Genomic DNA, 15,671 nt, shown 5'->3' with positions numbered 1-15,671 from the left:
AAATATACAAATCCAGCCCATAAATGATAAAAGGCATTAATGGCACAGGCAGATGGGTCAGGATATAACGACATATATTTGGGAATAAGAAAATTGGTTCTAGAAGCAAAAAGATCCAAGTGGCTCCTATCAGCATTAAAGTAGACGGAATAAATAGTATTGATTTCCAAAATCAATGAATAACACTTTATCGAACTCCCTACACGAGGTTCCGGGGACAAAAATAAAGAGTATATGACGTTTAAAAAGGTATTGAACAATGTGTAGGATCTTGAAATCTATACAACAGAAAGCTTACAGTGAACGATAACGGTTAAGAATACGCATTTTTTACGAAACGTTGGCAGCAATGTAAAAGGGGGGGGGGGGGGGGGGCATGGTCAGTGGGTCAGAGTGTCCCGTTTGGGTCACAAGATTCCTGACAAGGGCAAGCTAGGATGGCACAATGACCCAGATTGTGTAGAAAGAAACACGATACATCACAATCACAATGACAAATTAGGGGGAAGGCACTGGTGTAAGATGTCATATGCAAAAACGCGTAGAAAACAAGTTCAAGCCAATGTATAAAAAAGTGAAAGTGAAAATACCAGGGAAAGCCTGGCTATTTGGGATGTTTGTTTTTTTCTTGTACACTTATTGTCTTTCTTGCTTACTTTGTCTGGTACTGTTTCATACACGCTTTTTTTTCATATCTTTCCGATACATCACAGTAATCCGATCCTTCAGAACCAATTGTCCTATTAGGGAGCCGGAGTTTAATCCCGGTTACTATAGCGTTAAATGTAACAATCATAGCAAATGATTGCTACCTCTTAGATAGGACGCATCACGTCCATTACACATTAATCCTTAAATCAGACCCAGCTACCGAATCACTGATGGTCCTGGGCTCGAGTCTCGCTCGGCGCATAGTTGAGTCCTTGGAAAAGGCTCTTTACTCACATTCTCTCACCATACTCCGATGTGAAATGAGTACCTGACCGTAGACAGCGTTGTTTATGTCGGAAAAATTGCAATGTCGCCTAATAGGCGTCAGTCATGTCTCGTTCTACATGTTACGAGTTGCTATTGCTCAGAGACCCCTTGTAAAGCGCTTTGAGCACGTTTGGTGGATATATTGGGCTATATAAAAGCTCAATTAGATGGTTGGACAGGAGGGAGAGGGGAGGAAGGGGGGGGGGGGGTCAGAAAAACGTACTGACGACTTCAATAGGGATCGATCTAGGTCCCTTTGCGTGTGGAGCGAGTCTTCTACCGATGCCGAGATGCGAGTCATTTTATCTTAATCGATAGATATTCGAAGGACGAGTTTTCTGGCCAAAATATTAAATACGTGTTTTGTTGTTTTTTTTGTTGTTTTTATTTTTTTTTTTTTTTGGGGGGGGGGGGGGGGGGGGTTTCCTCAGAGCGCCACAGTAGTTGTTTTTTTTTCTGATTGATATTTATGCATGACCTAAGGGAGGTCACTCATGATCAAAGGAAAGGGTTTGTGTTGCCGAAACCATCAAAGAAGATATACGAGACCGAAAATTACTTAGCCGACGCGGGTCAAGGATGGTCAGCACAAACTAAAAGTGCGGTACATTGCTTTACACCGTGTCGATGGTACACGTTTAGGTATAATATTCACAACATCCGTCAGCCGATATAACGTACCAATATACACAAAAGTGTATGCAACTTTTGAACGCTTCGTCTTGATTGTTATAATTTAGTGTGAACCAATCACCAAAACGGCCGTTTTAAAACAATAACAAAGAGCTGAGTGACGTCAATTTCATTCCTTCGTTCCTTCTATAACCTCTATGCAAGGACGTAGTAAAAAATAAGTAAATAAATAAAAAAATAAGAAAATAAATAAATCTAAAAAATAAGATCCATGAAGCCGGAGTATATTCCGGTTTATACAGTGTGAAACGGACAATAGAAATTGCTTGTCATCCTTTTGATAGGACGTTAGTCTAATTCAAAGTACCTTCCACCAGATCAAACAGACCCGGCTTCCCAATCACTGCTCCGCTGACCGCGGGGGGGGGGGGGGGGGGGGGGGGTCAGAAAAAAAGAGTCAACGTGACTTTAGAATCAACAAAATGTCGATGAATTAACATTAGCATGACTATGACTATCGACTAGTAAGGATTGATTAAACCCGGGAAGTTGATGAATAGTTATTCATCGAAATGTGGATGATTGCATAAAAGAGTGGGAGAGCGAAGGAGCGAGAGAAAGAGAAAGAAAGAAAGCAGGAGGGGGGGTGTGGAGAGAGAGAGAGAGAGAGAGGGTGTGTGTGGTGTGTGTGTGTGTGTGAGAGAGAGAGAGAGAGAGAGAGAGAGAGAGAGAGAGAGAGAGAGAGAGAGAGAGAGAGAGAGAGAGACCCGATCAAATCACGCGACGTCGCCCTGTCCCCTCGTGACCTTAATCCCAGAGGTCAAAAGGTACACAGCGACAACTGCACTGTGGCATTCCTGGCCAAATTCGCCGTGAATATTGACCAGAAAATGCTACTTCAACATAGCAATCTGTATAGATAACATTGTACTTCAAATATCGACCTCTAACTCTAACTTGACAGGTTTTGCGCTTTTATATAGCGCAATATTCCATTAACGTACTGTAAAGCGCTTTACACAGGGGTCGATTCCCAACAGCAACACTAAACATGCAGGACAAGACAATAAGCCTGTAGGGCGATACATATTACATTTCTTTTCCAAAAGAGACCTCGTGCTCATTTAAAAAATTTTTCTACCCGAGGTGGATGTTGTGAATATTTTACCTACACGCATAGCGGCTCTACCAACTGAGCTATCAGGAGCCTCAGGAGTGCAGAATATATTATTGTCTTTATTTATTTAATCCTAAGATTTTATTAATCTCTCTTTCTTACTTCTTTCTTTCTTTGTGCTTCCCCGTCACATACGACAGAAATCTGGATTTTTCAGAGTCAATCGAACAGCAACAACGTTGCTCGTAAATGTTTATCCACCGGATGTGCTTAATGGATTATAAATATTAAAATTCCCTTTCTTCATCCCAGAGGGGAAATTTCGTCTCAAGGGTCTCTGTTCCAAGGGAAGACCGGTTACCGCAGGCGTCAGCCACAGTGCAGCGACGCAAATTGAGCTAGGGCGAGGTGACGTGCTCAAAGCCACAAAGCGCAGCGGCGGGTGAAAGACCTTGGTACCTTTCGGGTACGAAGCCAAGAACGCTCCGCCTCGCTGTCCCGCTGTTAATATAACGTGAAAAAATCGACTTCGAGCGAATGACACAGACCTACCTAGAACTACGAAATTTTGGCTTCAATTTCAAAACTTCATGAGCATCTTTAAAATAAAAGAGCTTTTATACAGCGCAAATACCCACTAACGTGCTCAAATCGCATTTGCAAAGGGTCCCTGGACAACAGCAACATTTAATATGTAGGACGGTCAGGCGATATTACATTATTTTTTCGGACAGAGACGCTGTTAACGGCAAGGTACTCATTTTACACCTGAGTACGGCGAGAGAATGTGAGTAAAGAGCCTTTTCCAAGGACCAAGCGAGGCTCGAACCCAGGACCTTCCGATCCGAAAGCGAGTGTCATACCACTAGACCACATAGCCGTCATTCAAACTTCATTAAAATGAAAGTTGGTGAAAGGTTACGCACTTGAACGAATCTTGAAGTGTTATTTAATCCTCATGGGGGAACATTGATGATCTATAAAACTAACTATAGAGACTACAAATATTATCTCCTAAAAACTACGAATTTTTAATGACATATTTCCAATATGCCAGGTCTGTTTGACCACAGTTCAAAAGACGAAAGAAATCTACACCAGACACTCACCAGTACACAGGAACCGAAGAGCCGCCAGACAGCCCAGTATTGCGGTGTCGTCCTTGTTGACGAACTGTGCGTAGCGTTTGCATAATTGGAAAATCCCAGTCATCCAGGGGTAAGTGTCAAGGTCGCTCTCCTTGAAGACTCCGTTGGAGAAGAGCAGGGAGTTGTTCCCCTTGTCGAAGATCCTGGCCATCCTCAGCACAAATACGTCGAAAAGATGTTGGTGCACCAGCAGCGACAAGTCCGTTTTTCTAATCTAGATGAAGGAAGGCATACACAATACACATTTACAAAACACATGTTCAAGGTTTCATCACTCTAAACGTGCTTCCCAACAACCCCAAAATTTGTATCTGTTTTGTATTTGAAAGGTTTCAACGCGCTTGCGATTTAGGTTCAATTAGGGGAAAACTAAATGATAGTAACAAATATTTTTTATAGCATTACCAGTAAGAGCACTCAAGAAAAAGTAAGAAAAAGAAAGGAGTATTCGTTCAAATAGGGAACAGGAGTATATTGCAAGAGCACTTCAGTGTAGTTTGATACACCTAAAAGTCTCATCTAGACACCAGCACAGGATCCTACTAAGTGGAACACGCCCAAATGTTTACAAGATATGCTCAAAGCAAAATATTTTAATATGACAGAGATATAATTTACAAGGGACAAAAGATCACCTCCCAAAACTAACACAATACCTTTGACTGTTTCCCCCTTAGCCAAGGACTCCGGTTAGGGCCAGGAACCAAGTAATCTCATTCCAAGACAAGGTCAGAAAACAACAGATATAAGGGGATAGAAGACACAGCAAGTGACCACCTGCCCACCATGGGAGATCAAAAGACCCCACCTAGAACAACTCAAAAATGAATATAAAATCTGGGCCGCTAGAAGTTATGGATTGTAGAAAATAATAAACAAAAATGAATATGTGAATAATTAATCTATGATATGATATATAATAGTTCCGAGAAGAAAAAAATACGGGACATATCGGGCTTCTTCAGCCAATAAAAACAACTGAACTGTTTGTGTTATTAGCTGAAGAAGGGGCCATTAATACGAGTAATACCTTTAAAACAAACCACAATTGTAATATCGCCTCACAAGAGTCATGTCTTATCCTACACAGAAAGTGCATCCCTGCCTACTTGACGAATTTAAAAATTCGTAATTTTTAGGACATAAAAATTGTAGATATCTAGTTGTTTGTTATGGTTAACTTCCAAAAATCAATGTCGTGAATTCTACAAATTTCGCTTAGCTAATGGCAGGCAGGAATGTACGTTTTGCTGTAGGCTCGGGACCCCTTGTGAAGGACGTTGACTTTGAGAGCACGTTAAGTGGATATTGCGAGCGACATAATAGTAAGTTTTTCAGTTTAGGTTTAAACTAATCTGCAGGGCTGCCAACCTCAACACATAAAAAGTCTAAGATTGTTTGTACAGTTGGCAGCCCTGCATCTGCATAATAAGTAGTAAGTAAGCTATAGTGTGTGAACTTACCTTCTCGACTCCCGGAATCGAATTGATGAATTTGATGGCGTGGTTGACACTGGGGCTTATATCACGTGACTGCTCGGAATCCATCGTTCCATTGGCCTATATGGAGGAGGGGGAAGAGAGCGAGAGAGAAAGAAAGAAAGAGAGAGAGAGAGAGAGAGAGAGAGAGAGAGAGAGAGAGAGAGATAGAGAGGAGAGAGGAGAGAGATAGAGAGGAGAGAGAGAGAGAGAGAGAGAGAGAGAGAGAGAGAGAGAGAGAGAGAGAGAGAAAACAATGTGAGAATGTCATTTACAAAAGTCTGTAGATTGATTTATACAGTTCTAATCAACTTTTTAACTGCTTGTTTTCTTTTATTTTGGTTTGTGTTGTTTTTTAATTTTGTCTTTCTGTTTTGTTTTCTTGTCTCAGTCTTTTTTTTCTTTGTGTGGGACGAGACATAATTGTCACTTCCAATAATATTGTTGGTTGTTTTTTTTCTGTCTATTTATCTTTTGTTTGGGCATGAGATGTGTAGGGAAGGACTTTATTTATGGTCTGTAAAAATAAATGTTCGTACGGATAATCTGTAGAAAGCGGTCAGGGCCTATGAGATTGAGATCGTGAAAATACTAGCGAAAAGGAGAAAATTGTGAACTAATATTATATTTATAAACAGTGGAATCCAAATAAGCCGGCACCGCCGGACCAGAAAAGTGGTTGACTTTAAGCAAAGTTGTCTTTAGCCATTATGAAACACAAATAAATAAAGTATAATCTGGGACAAACAAGAGGTGGCGAGTATGAGGATTCTACTGTAGTTATCTATGCAAAGTAAATTTGGGAATTCATCGAGTAAATATCGTCCACTTACAAAATCTTCAGAGAAAACGTAGAAATCCCGTGTGTCCGAAGCTCTGAAAGCGTCTGCTATCCGATTCAAATTTTTTGTCTCCTCTTTGGAGAGAACTTGGTTCATTTTCCTTCTTTTTATCTCCCGATTCGTCTCGATCAAGATACGTAGATTTCGCCTCTGTCGCGGACTGAGGACAGCTGAGGAAAATAAATTATATTTTATACAAAATCTAAGTATGAATAAACATTGAAATGTTTAGTGAGGGGGGGGGGGGGGTAGGAGGCTGTTTTTTGTTTGTTGATGCCTGGAGTTTTTAAAAACTGTAATATGGGGTGACTTTGTCCATAGTGATTTGGACAAATTAGATTATATTTAGCCGTCTGAAAGCAGTTTCTTTCAATACACTCAATAAGTAAGGCACTCACTTCACAATAAAATTGGATTGGAATCGACCCCGTGAGCAGTCGAATTATTTTTCTATTGACCTTTCTGTCAACCCAACAGTGATTAAGTAGCTGGGTCCCTTAAATCTAACGGAAAAAAAATTTGGTGCTAACCAAAGGGTAGCAAACAGTCGTTAATACAACTGGAATAAGCTCCACCATAAGACACAAAAGATAAAAACACTGGAAAACGCACACAAACGTTCTAAACTAATACCCGTCTATATCGATCAAAAAACAAAAAACAAAAACAAAAATGATCACAGCCATATTATTTCTAAGCCACAGAGAAAAGGTAAGGAGATATAAAGGACAAGGCCCTACCAGAAGCCCTCATCAATCAAACACTTACAATTAGGGTCCATCTTGCCTAATATGCACTTCTTGTATCGGCAGTACCCACAATGATTTCTTGCGCCCACCCTTATCACACAGGACTTGTCTTTCTTGCACTCGTAACGTTCATAGTATTTGTTCTGGACAGCCCTGCGGAAAAATCCCTGGGGATGAAAAGGGGATGGGAGAGTGACAGAAGAAAAATACAAACATGATTGAATGCGTTCAGTAAATTACTCACGATCTGCCCACCAGTATGATTGTAACCAATCCACAAAACTATGTGTAACCATATAAAACATGAAGTCTGTTAATACAGAGAGCTTGGGGTTGCTCAGTTGGCAAGGCACTCACTTCACACGCAAGTGACCCTCGATCTTTCCTGGGTAAGGTCGAGATTTTTTTTTTCAAACCCCTTATCCACCAGCAGTAATTGGGTAGCTGGGTCTATTAGATCTGACGGAAAGTACTTTGCTATACAAAAAAGGTCTTTAAGGGTAGCAAGCAATTGTCCTTGTGAATAGTACATACATCCCATGTTTTAGAAACCGGGATAAACTCCTTGGGCCCAATGGCTCTGAAGGACTCCTGCCGTCAAGTGGTATAACAATCGCCTTCGTGTGGTAAGGTCCAGTGGTCGAGTCACGCTCTGAGCGGCGCACAGATGAGTCCTCGGAAAATATACCATTCTCACATTCTCTCATCGTGCTCGGGTGCAAAATGAGTAATTGGTCGTTAACAGTACTGTCTCTGGCCGAATATAATCGTGACATCATGTAATTAAGTTACTTCTTATTATTTATTTACTTAATTATTGTCAGGAATGCATTAGCCTATGGCAATACCCAATGTAAATTTCCAAATATGGACAAATAAACTTCTTCATCTTATCTTATCTTAGAACCAACACAGAAAACTTAGTGTAAATTGAAACGTTTATTATAACATGATCGAGAAAATCATGTGACACCGAGTCAGTCACCAATTTGGTGGTTTTAGAATAATAATTAATAACAATGGTCAGAGAGAGGACGATATCATCCACGTTCTTGTTTATAAACAACCAACGATATATCTATCCGAGCACGTGTTACTAGGTGTGTCACAAATTCCATGTTTTGATTGGTCAAAAATCTACTGGTTAATGGGAGCGATCTTTATTCATGTTTTTGTCCAACCAAGTCATCAATCACATGATTTGTTGCTGTCCAACGATTGGATATTCCTTAACAAACGTAAACACGCTGCGTTGTTTACAAAAGTTATAAACATACCCGTATGTCAAGCTGAACCAAACGACCAATCGTGATGTGAGATATTTAAAAAGGTGTGAATACTTTTCATAAAGTGGGTCACTTTGAGCACATTTTGCAATGTGACCAATGACCTCGAGCATATGGAAAGTTAATATAGATCATGCCCATTGCCTCACCTTACATCCTTCACACGTCATGGCACGGTAATGCGTTCCCGTCGATTTGTCTTTACATACAACACACCTCTCATCTGACACGTAACTTGGAACATACGCTGGAGAGCAAAAGAAACGTACATTACAATGGGGAGAATGCGGATTATCCGTAGCCAACGTGCCCTTTTTTGCAGGTCTGCTAAACGAATGATTTCATGAGTGCAAGTTGACATTAATGTTGTCATGGATAACAGTGTGCGTTTGTTAGTTATTTCCATGATAACATTGAACTAATCTATAGCAAAGTCTAATGAAAACAAAAATGGTTCCAATCTCATTGGACGTGTAAAACCACTATTATAATACCGGAGGACGGGATGTATACCGTGACATCTTATTTTCTTGTCTAAATATACGCTGGCCATCAACAATGATCACCCATCCTCGCTCTTTCACAAACCGTAACCTTAAGAATCTGTTATTTCACACAACCTCAATTTTTAGTCATTTGACAAGGAAATAAGCAATTTCTGTACGAACAACCACAATTTGACATTGATGATCACTTCAACATTACACCGTCATGCTTAGGCTCTGTAGAAACGCTTCATTATTATTATTATTATTATTATTATTATTATTATTATTATTATTATTGTTATTATTATTATTGTTATTATTATTATTATTATTATTATTATCATTATCAATATCATTAGAGTTATCACCATCATCATCACTATTGACGAATAAAGAATTCGTAATGTTCCATACAATTACGTATATTCGTAATTGGCCATGGAATTGTCTAAAATTTGTAAGATTTGGCAGATATGAAACCTGCCCCGTCCTGTGAAGACTGACATAAACATTCAGCGGATCCCTCTGGTCTATGACAATATTGTCTTTGTCTGAAAAATGTTAACGCGCCGAACGGGCTGCTTGTGTTGTCGTCCAATATGTGCGATCTCCACGAGGAAAAAAAATAAATCATGAAGCCCAATGAACCTGTTTTCGGCGCGTTTAGGTAAAACTCTCACAACATCCACCAGACGGATACAACGTTTATAGACTGATTGATAGAATTTAGTAAGAACCAATCCTAAAAATGGCGGTCAAAAACAATAACAAAGAGCTGAGTGGCGTCAATTTCTTTCCATCTATATAAATCCTATCTTAGATTATTTGAAACAATCCAAAATGATCTACTAAGCTATGTTACTGAATGCCACTTTGTTATTATTATATTCACCACGTGAAAGAGATTCAACATATCTGGACTGTAACGCCGAAAAGATCAAAGGAAATCGGCATTGTGAGAGAACTATTTGAACATCTTCAAATTTCGTAGCGTGTCTTATAATATAGATGCAAAACTTCACGACACCATATTCCGTGACTTTGGAGGAATTTGCGATATGCCGTGCGCAAGGGACTTGGAACGGACTATAACAGCTTGTACAACAGTAAATGAACTATAATAGCGCAAATGTAACCAAACTGCTGAAAATCTGCACACAAACTGCATTCCATACCAAGAGCATGAGCTGCAAGTAAAAACGATCATCAAGACCCCCCCCCCCCCCCTTCTCAAATGCATTCATGTAACCGCCTCCCTCTCGGAGGGAGGACGAGACGAAAGAACGAAGGCAAATCGAGCACGATTGACAAAGTAAGAAAAATACAAAAGGGAGTTTAGTTATAATCAGTGACTCGGAAAATGTAATAACAAATCTAGTTAAAACCGATAACCCGACAAGACATAGAGAGGAAAATAAATAACAAAGGCAATCCCTGAGTATTCCACGACGAAGAGCCGTAAGCCTGAGCTGTAATCAAAAGCTCAGCGAATGGAATCATGTGTTCCTTGAGCACCTCTAACACCAACTCACTACTTTTTGGTGATCACAGTTTACGAAGGCCAAGGCAGAGCTCAGCTTATCGACTGTGCTGCATGGAAGCAAGTGCAGCAAAACTTGAACAATGCTAATATTGTTTAAGCTACACAACATTGTCAACGTTAAGCAATAGTCCATGTACTTAGCAAGGTCGGGAAAGGCTTGGTCGACCAGAAACGTCGAATAAAATGCCCTGACCTTAAATCACCTTAGCCAACTCTAAAAGCCTCGTGACATAACAGTGGCAAGGTTAGGCTAACCTTGTGGCCTCGCGGAAACTCGTTTGAGCGGTCTGTGTGTATAAATCTATACGAATACCGCATTATACGCAGCATAAATATAATATTATATACACAACATACACCATATTGTGTAGCCTGATGTTAACTCGGTCAATATCGTCGGGTCACTTAAGGCCAGTTGATTGAGCGAGGTCGAGAAATCTGACATACAGGCATAATAAAAGGTTAAAATGTGTAGCTACTGCCCCTCACTTATTATGGTACAACATTCAATGTTCTCGACGCGGCGGTGTGGTGCGATCATAATTTTGTTAATAGCGCGTCTACATTTGAAACAACGTCGGACCGCGCGCGGATAAGATGGGTGGTTTATCGCGTTTGACCAAGAGTATGCTAGTAAATAAACCAGATGGGGACAGGGACTCGAGATCACCTGTGCCGACAACAACCGCGATGCTGGGCTCAATGAGAGATACGAGCGAGAGAGTCGTGAACGCGATCCTGTACCGTTACCTTAAACTTTGGAAGAGGAACGAGTGGGTGAAGAGGGAACAGGCGAGTGAGAGCCTGCAGTATTGGAAGGATGAGAAGAGTGACCGATACAAGAAGGAATGGACATCCAGATCGTACCCCACCCACACAAGCACGAATAAATGCACGTACAGACCTTAACACGCACAAGGTTAAGTTGCTAGGGCGTAACGACCTGACAAACAAGAGTTCGACAACGAAATCTTGCACTGGTGATGTGTTAAGTATCAAGTTATAATGTGTCGTTTCATAAAGCATAGCAGAATAGCAGATCGTTGTAGAAAGCATGAATTCACTCAATACATTCATTACTCAACTAAATCCAATATTGGAATACGGCAGAAAGGTAAAACTTACTTCACATCTTCTGCTCCCCAGGTTCCAAAATCCTTGGAAGTGGGTAGGTATGTAACCAGGCTTATTCGGAGGACCAGTAATGAATTGGTCACATATCGAAATTTAAAGTGTCATAGCTATCCCAGTAGCAGGATGTATAGGCGGCAGATTCTTAAGATAACGGGACGGAAAAGAGCGAGGATGTACGACATTATCTATATTGGCGACAAGCATATTATTAGACTAGAACATATGATGCCGCACTCTGTAAACAGAAGATCGATTACACAAATTAAATACTAGCCCTCCAGAAGAATGGCCTTACATTTCCGATGAGATTGGAATCAGTTGTTTTTTTTTTGTTTTTGACATCACACTATTTCTCCCTATTTAGGGAAGGGAACGACTACACGATACATCTGTGAGAAATTAAATGTGGATATTTGTTGTATATTATATTAACATTTTATTAAAAACAAGTAGATACTACCACATCAGCTTTGAACCCACGCTTTTGGTTGACCTTCTCATGGTGCTATATATCATCTATTTATATATCAATATTATCATCAACACTATCATTATAACAAGTATAATTATTATTCCACCCCACCCATCGGAAAACACCATTTATTAGTAAACACGTAATCGTTGAATGCTGCTTTGAACGTGTTGAACAATCAACTGTCGGTTATACCATATTTCACACCAAGAATATGTGCGAAAATATTCTGAGATTAAATAATCTTTTGGTTCGCATGAATACAGATCCAACGTTTTACTTTTATGTGTGAGTGTGTGTCAAATTGGCATTTAAACAAATGGAGAAAAATACAAATTATGTCGAATCCAAGTACTACTACCATACAAGTTGTCACGAAATATCTATTATATCTTACATGGAGGGATGGAATAAACGTATTCATTCATATCTTTATCGTGCAACAACACAAACGCCCAAGATTGTTGTGCTGATTTGGCACGATAAAAGTAACTCGTTTAATAAATACAAAGAAATGAAAGAATCGTATAATAAGCATTATTATAATTCTATGCTTAACAATAACAATAATAACAATAATAATAATAATAATAATAATAATAATAATAATAATAATAAAATAATAATAATAATAATAATAATAATAATAATAAATAATAATAATAATAATAATAATAATACCATTATAATCATCATTACTATTATTACAATTATCATTATCAATACCATTATTCCGGATGTTACAGAGCTTTCAACATTTTCAGTACTAGTAAAAATAAGAGGAAGAAGACTAGTAAGGCAGAAAAGACTGTTCAAAGAGGGAATAGAAGTAGAATCCAAGATAAAACTATCACCCTATTAAATATGAGGTCTCTGAAATCACAAACAAAAACCTGTCAAACAAATCTATAGAGACGACCCAAGGTAATCCACACACAAACAGGTCGTTAATTAACGATCAAATTAAACGATTCCAGGGGTGAGAATGACTGGTCACAAAAAGGAGGACATTTTTCAGCGCGCAGACCAAGACCATCCAAGCGACTATAACATACAAGTTGGAATTTCATTAAAATTAACGGAGATGCAATCTTAAATTTGTCTCGCGGCAATCTCCGACACCACCCGCAGAAATTTCAAAAGTTGAAAGTGTAATTAGAACATAATATGGTGGTTGTATTGATGATGATGTATTTGTGGAAGGGACGGTGATGCGGTGGCGGCTGTAGCGGTAGTGGTGGTAGGGATGATGAAGTGATGGTTGTAGTAGTGATGGTAGGGATGATACAGATGATGTGGTGGTGGTTGTATTATTGCAATGGGTGGTAGGGATGTTGATGCAGTGGTTGTGGCGAGTCTTTTTAAATCATTTTTTTAAAAATTGAAAAAGGCGGAATTGTGACGGTGATAGGCGGAGATAAACCAACATTTAGGCGGAAATTTCTCCCTTTCTCAGCCCTGATGACCACATATCCCGCCATATCTGAAAATGAAAAACACGAGTTCTAAATACGGCCAGAACACTGAGTCGTGCTTCAAATGTCGATCAATTAAAAGGATTCTCATCTTGGCAAACACGCACAGGTCTGAGAATCTCCAGAACAAGGGCCATTTTAATCAAAAGACAATTGAATACGAGTCTTTTGGCCAACTATCCCTCTGTAATACGTGCGCCTGTTTTGTTTTGCGCTTTTTCTTGGTAGAATTAGACGTCTAGTATCGCATCCATTGTGATCACGGACACCTGGTTGGATTCATGGTCCGGACATTCCCCAAACCGTCATTACCATCCAACATAAATCTAGACTCTCTAAAATTCTAGCTCAAATGGAAAAGGCACATGCCACACAATTGTGTTCATCAATACAACATGAGCGAGACAAATGTGGCGTTTGTTTTATAGTTGATCTGGTCAAGGTTAATGCTACTGAAACAGGGAAGAGAAACGAGGTAGGAGAAAGAAAAGAAAAAAAACACTTACTCTTAGATTTTTTCTCTGGCTCCCCATCCTCAGTCTCGCTAACATTCCTTTCGGGACTGTCAGAATCGGCACCGGTGGCTTTTGGGGAAGATTTACCCTTTCTAGGTTTAGCAGCCTCGTCTGGCTTTTTCCGTGGCTTTCTCGCTCGTTTTTGAACAGTAGCACCATCTGACTGCGGTTGTTTCGTGGGCAAAGAAACGCTAAGATCCCCTCCAACTCGAGACGAAGCGTTGGCATTGCTTACACTCTGCTCAATGATGTCTTTCGGTGAGGTCAAAATTTTCTGAGTTATAGCAAATGGGCCGGAAGTACCGGTTGTGGCGGAACTTGTCCCGCCCATTACAATGGGAATCATAGCATTTAGAGTGACGGGAATCGTGGAAGAAGCAGGGGGCGGGTGGGCCATGAGTATGGAAGCTGTTGGATGTGAAAGTTGATGATGTGCTGATGACGACGACGATGGCGAGGATAAGTGGGGTGCCGATACTGGCGTTGAAGGGGACGACGAAGCTTGGGGGGCATCAGGGTGATGTGATAATGCACGACAGTCAGCGTAATTTGGCACGACAGAATTGGACTCTCCACTCATTGGAGAACTTGTGCTTGTGGGTGGACTGATTCCATTGCCAGAATGTGATGGGATTGAAGATTCGCGACCGTTCGCTTCACGGCGGTCATGAGATTTGCTTTTTTTGGGCAATCGGGGACGTTTTAAAATGGCGGGGAAAGGAACAGCCGGCACATTGAAAAATGTATCAGATCCGTTCGGGGTGGTAAGAATCCGTTGGGTCCCTAGGGATTGCAAAGTAATGCCAGTGCCAGATGGCAATCTATACAGTTGGGGTAGGGTTGGTGATGGTAATGAATTACTAAAACGATAATGAGACTGTGCAGTTGGTAGCACCATAGTTGCAACGGCAGGGGATTGAGCAGCCGACACAAGGACTACCGGTGCTGTCATCTCATGGGCGGTAGAAGTGGAACTGGATGGCACTGATGATGACGACGATATGGGTGATGTCGTTGGTGACGATGATGATGACGATGAGTTAGTCTGTAATGGAGCTGATGACGTCGTCGACGATGATGATGATGTCGGTGGTTGAATTTCATTTGACGTTGAAAGTGCCATCGATGAACTTTGGCGCTGCTGGGTCGTTGCAGGAGCAACAAAAGCAGCAATTGACGGGGACATATTAGCGCCCAATGGCGGGCAAGTAGATACTACAGGGTCAGCCAGAGAAAGCAGACCTTCCGCAGCTTTGTACACATCGTTCTCCCGTGTCGACAAGTCTGCCATAAGGAATTGATCTGAGGAAAACAAGAGAGAAATAAGAATGAAAATGTGAGAGAATGAGAAGTTTGTCCTAGGAAACATAGATGGCAAAAAAAAAAAAAAAATAACAAAGACCTGAGTGACGTCGAATTCCTTCTATCTATAGCAGTGATGATAATGGCAATTTGCCAAAAAGGAGGAAAATTTCTCGGACAATTGATCAAACACAAACAAAGAGTAAAAATAACAGGAACATAGGTTTGTATTATGTAATGTAATACAACTAATAGTGTAGTAAATCCATCCTTATCATTAGACATGAATTTATTATTTGGAAACATTTATGAATTGTCCATTGCACAAAACATTTTAAAGGCCTATATTATCATCAAAACAGGACAAACCAAGTAATCACACTTTAAGACAAAGATAAAAAGGAACTCGGAAAACAGATATAAGGGTATCAGTGATGATAATGGGAATTTGTCTAAAAGGAGGAAAATCTATCGGCCCGTCTTTCAAGCCCAAATCTAATGCAAAAATGAC

General features: G+C 40.2%; 1 protein-coding gene across 5 annotated transcripts in view; it reads right to left on the bottom strand.

Annotated features, from left to right (window-relative positions):
* The window catches only part of LOC144958770 (uncharacterized), a 45,395-nt gene that overhangs the window by 4,711 nt on the left and 25,013 nt on the right, over positions 1 to 15,671 (bottom strand). For all 5 annotated transcript variants that reach the window (XM_078890958.1, XM_078890959.1, XM_078890962.1 and 2 more), the window contains 6 exons: positions 13,850 to 15,160; positions 8,381 to 8,478; positions 6,965 to 7,112; positions 6,188 to 6,366; positions 5,340 to 5,435; positions 3,838 to 4,090 (listed from right to left, as the gene is read on the bottom strand). In XM_078890958.1, the coding sequence (XP_078747084.1) occupies positions 3,838 to 4,090; positions 5,340 to 5,435; positions 6,188 to 6,366; positions 6,965 to 7,112; positions 8,381 to 8,478; positions 13,850 to 15,149 (2,074 nt within the window). In that variant the 5' untranslated portion in view covers positions 15,150 to 15,160. The remainder of the gene's footprint in view (positions 1 to 3,837; positions 4,091 to 5,339; positions 5,436 to 6,187; positions 6,367 to 6,964; positions 7,113 to 8,380; positions 8,479 to 13,849; positions 15,161 to 15,671) is intronic.

This window comes from Berghia stephanieae, chromosome 13 (assembly GCF_034508935.2).
Source record: "Berghia stephanieae isolate SIO BIC M18660-M18661 chromosome 13, UCSD_Bste_1.3, whole genome shotgun sequence".
NCBI lineage: Eukaryota > Metazoa > Mollusca > Gastropoda > Nudibranchia > Aeolidiidae > Berghia > Berghia stephanieae.
This window is presented reverse-complemented; position numbering and strand designations above follow the sequence as displayed.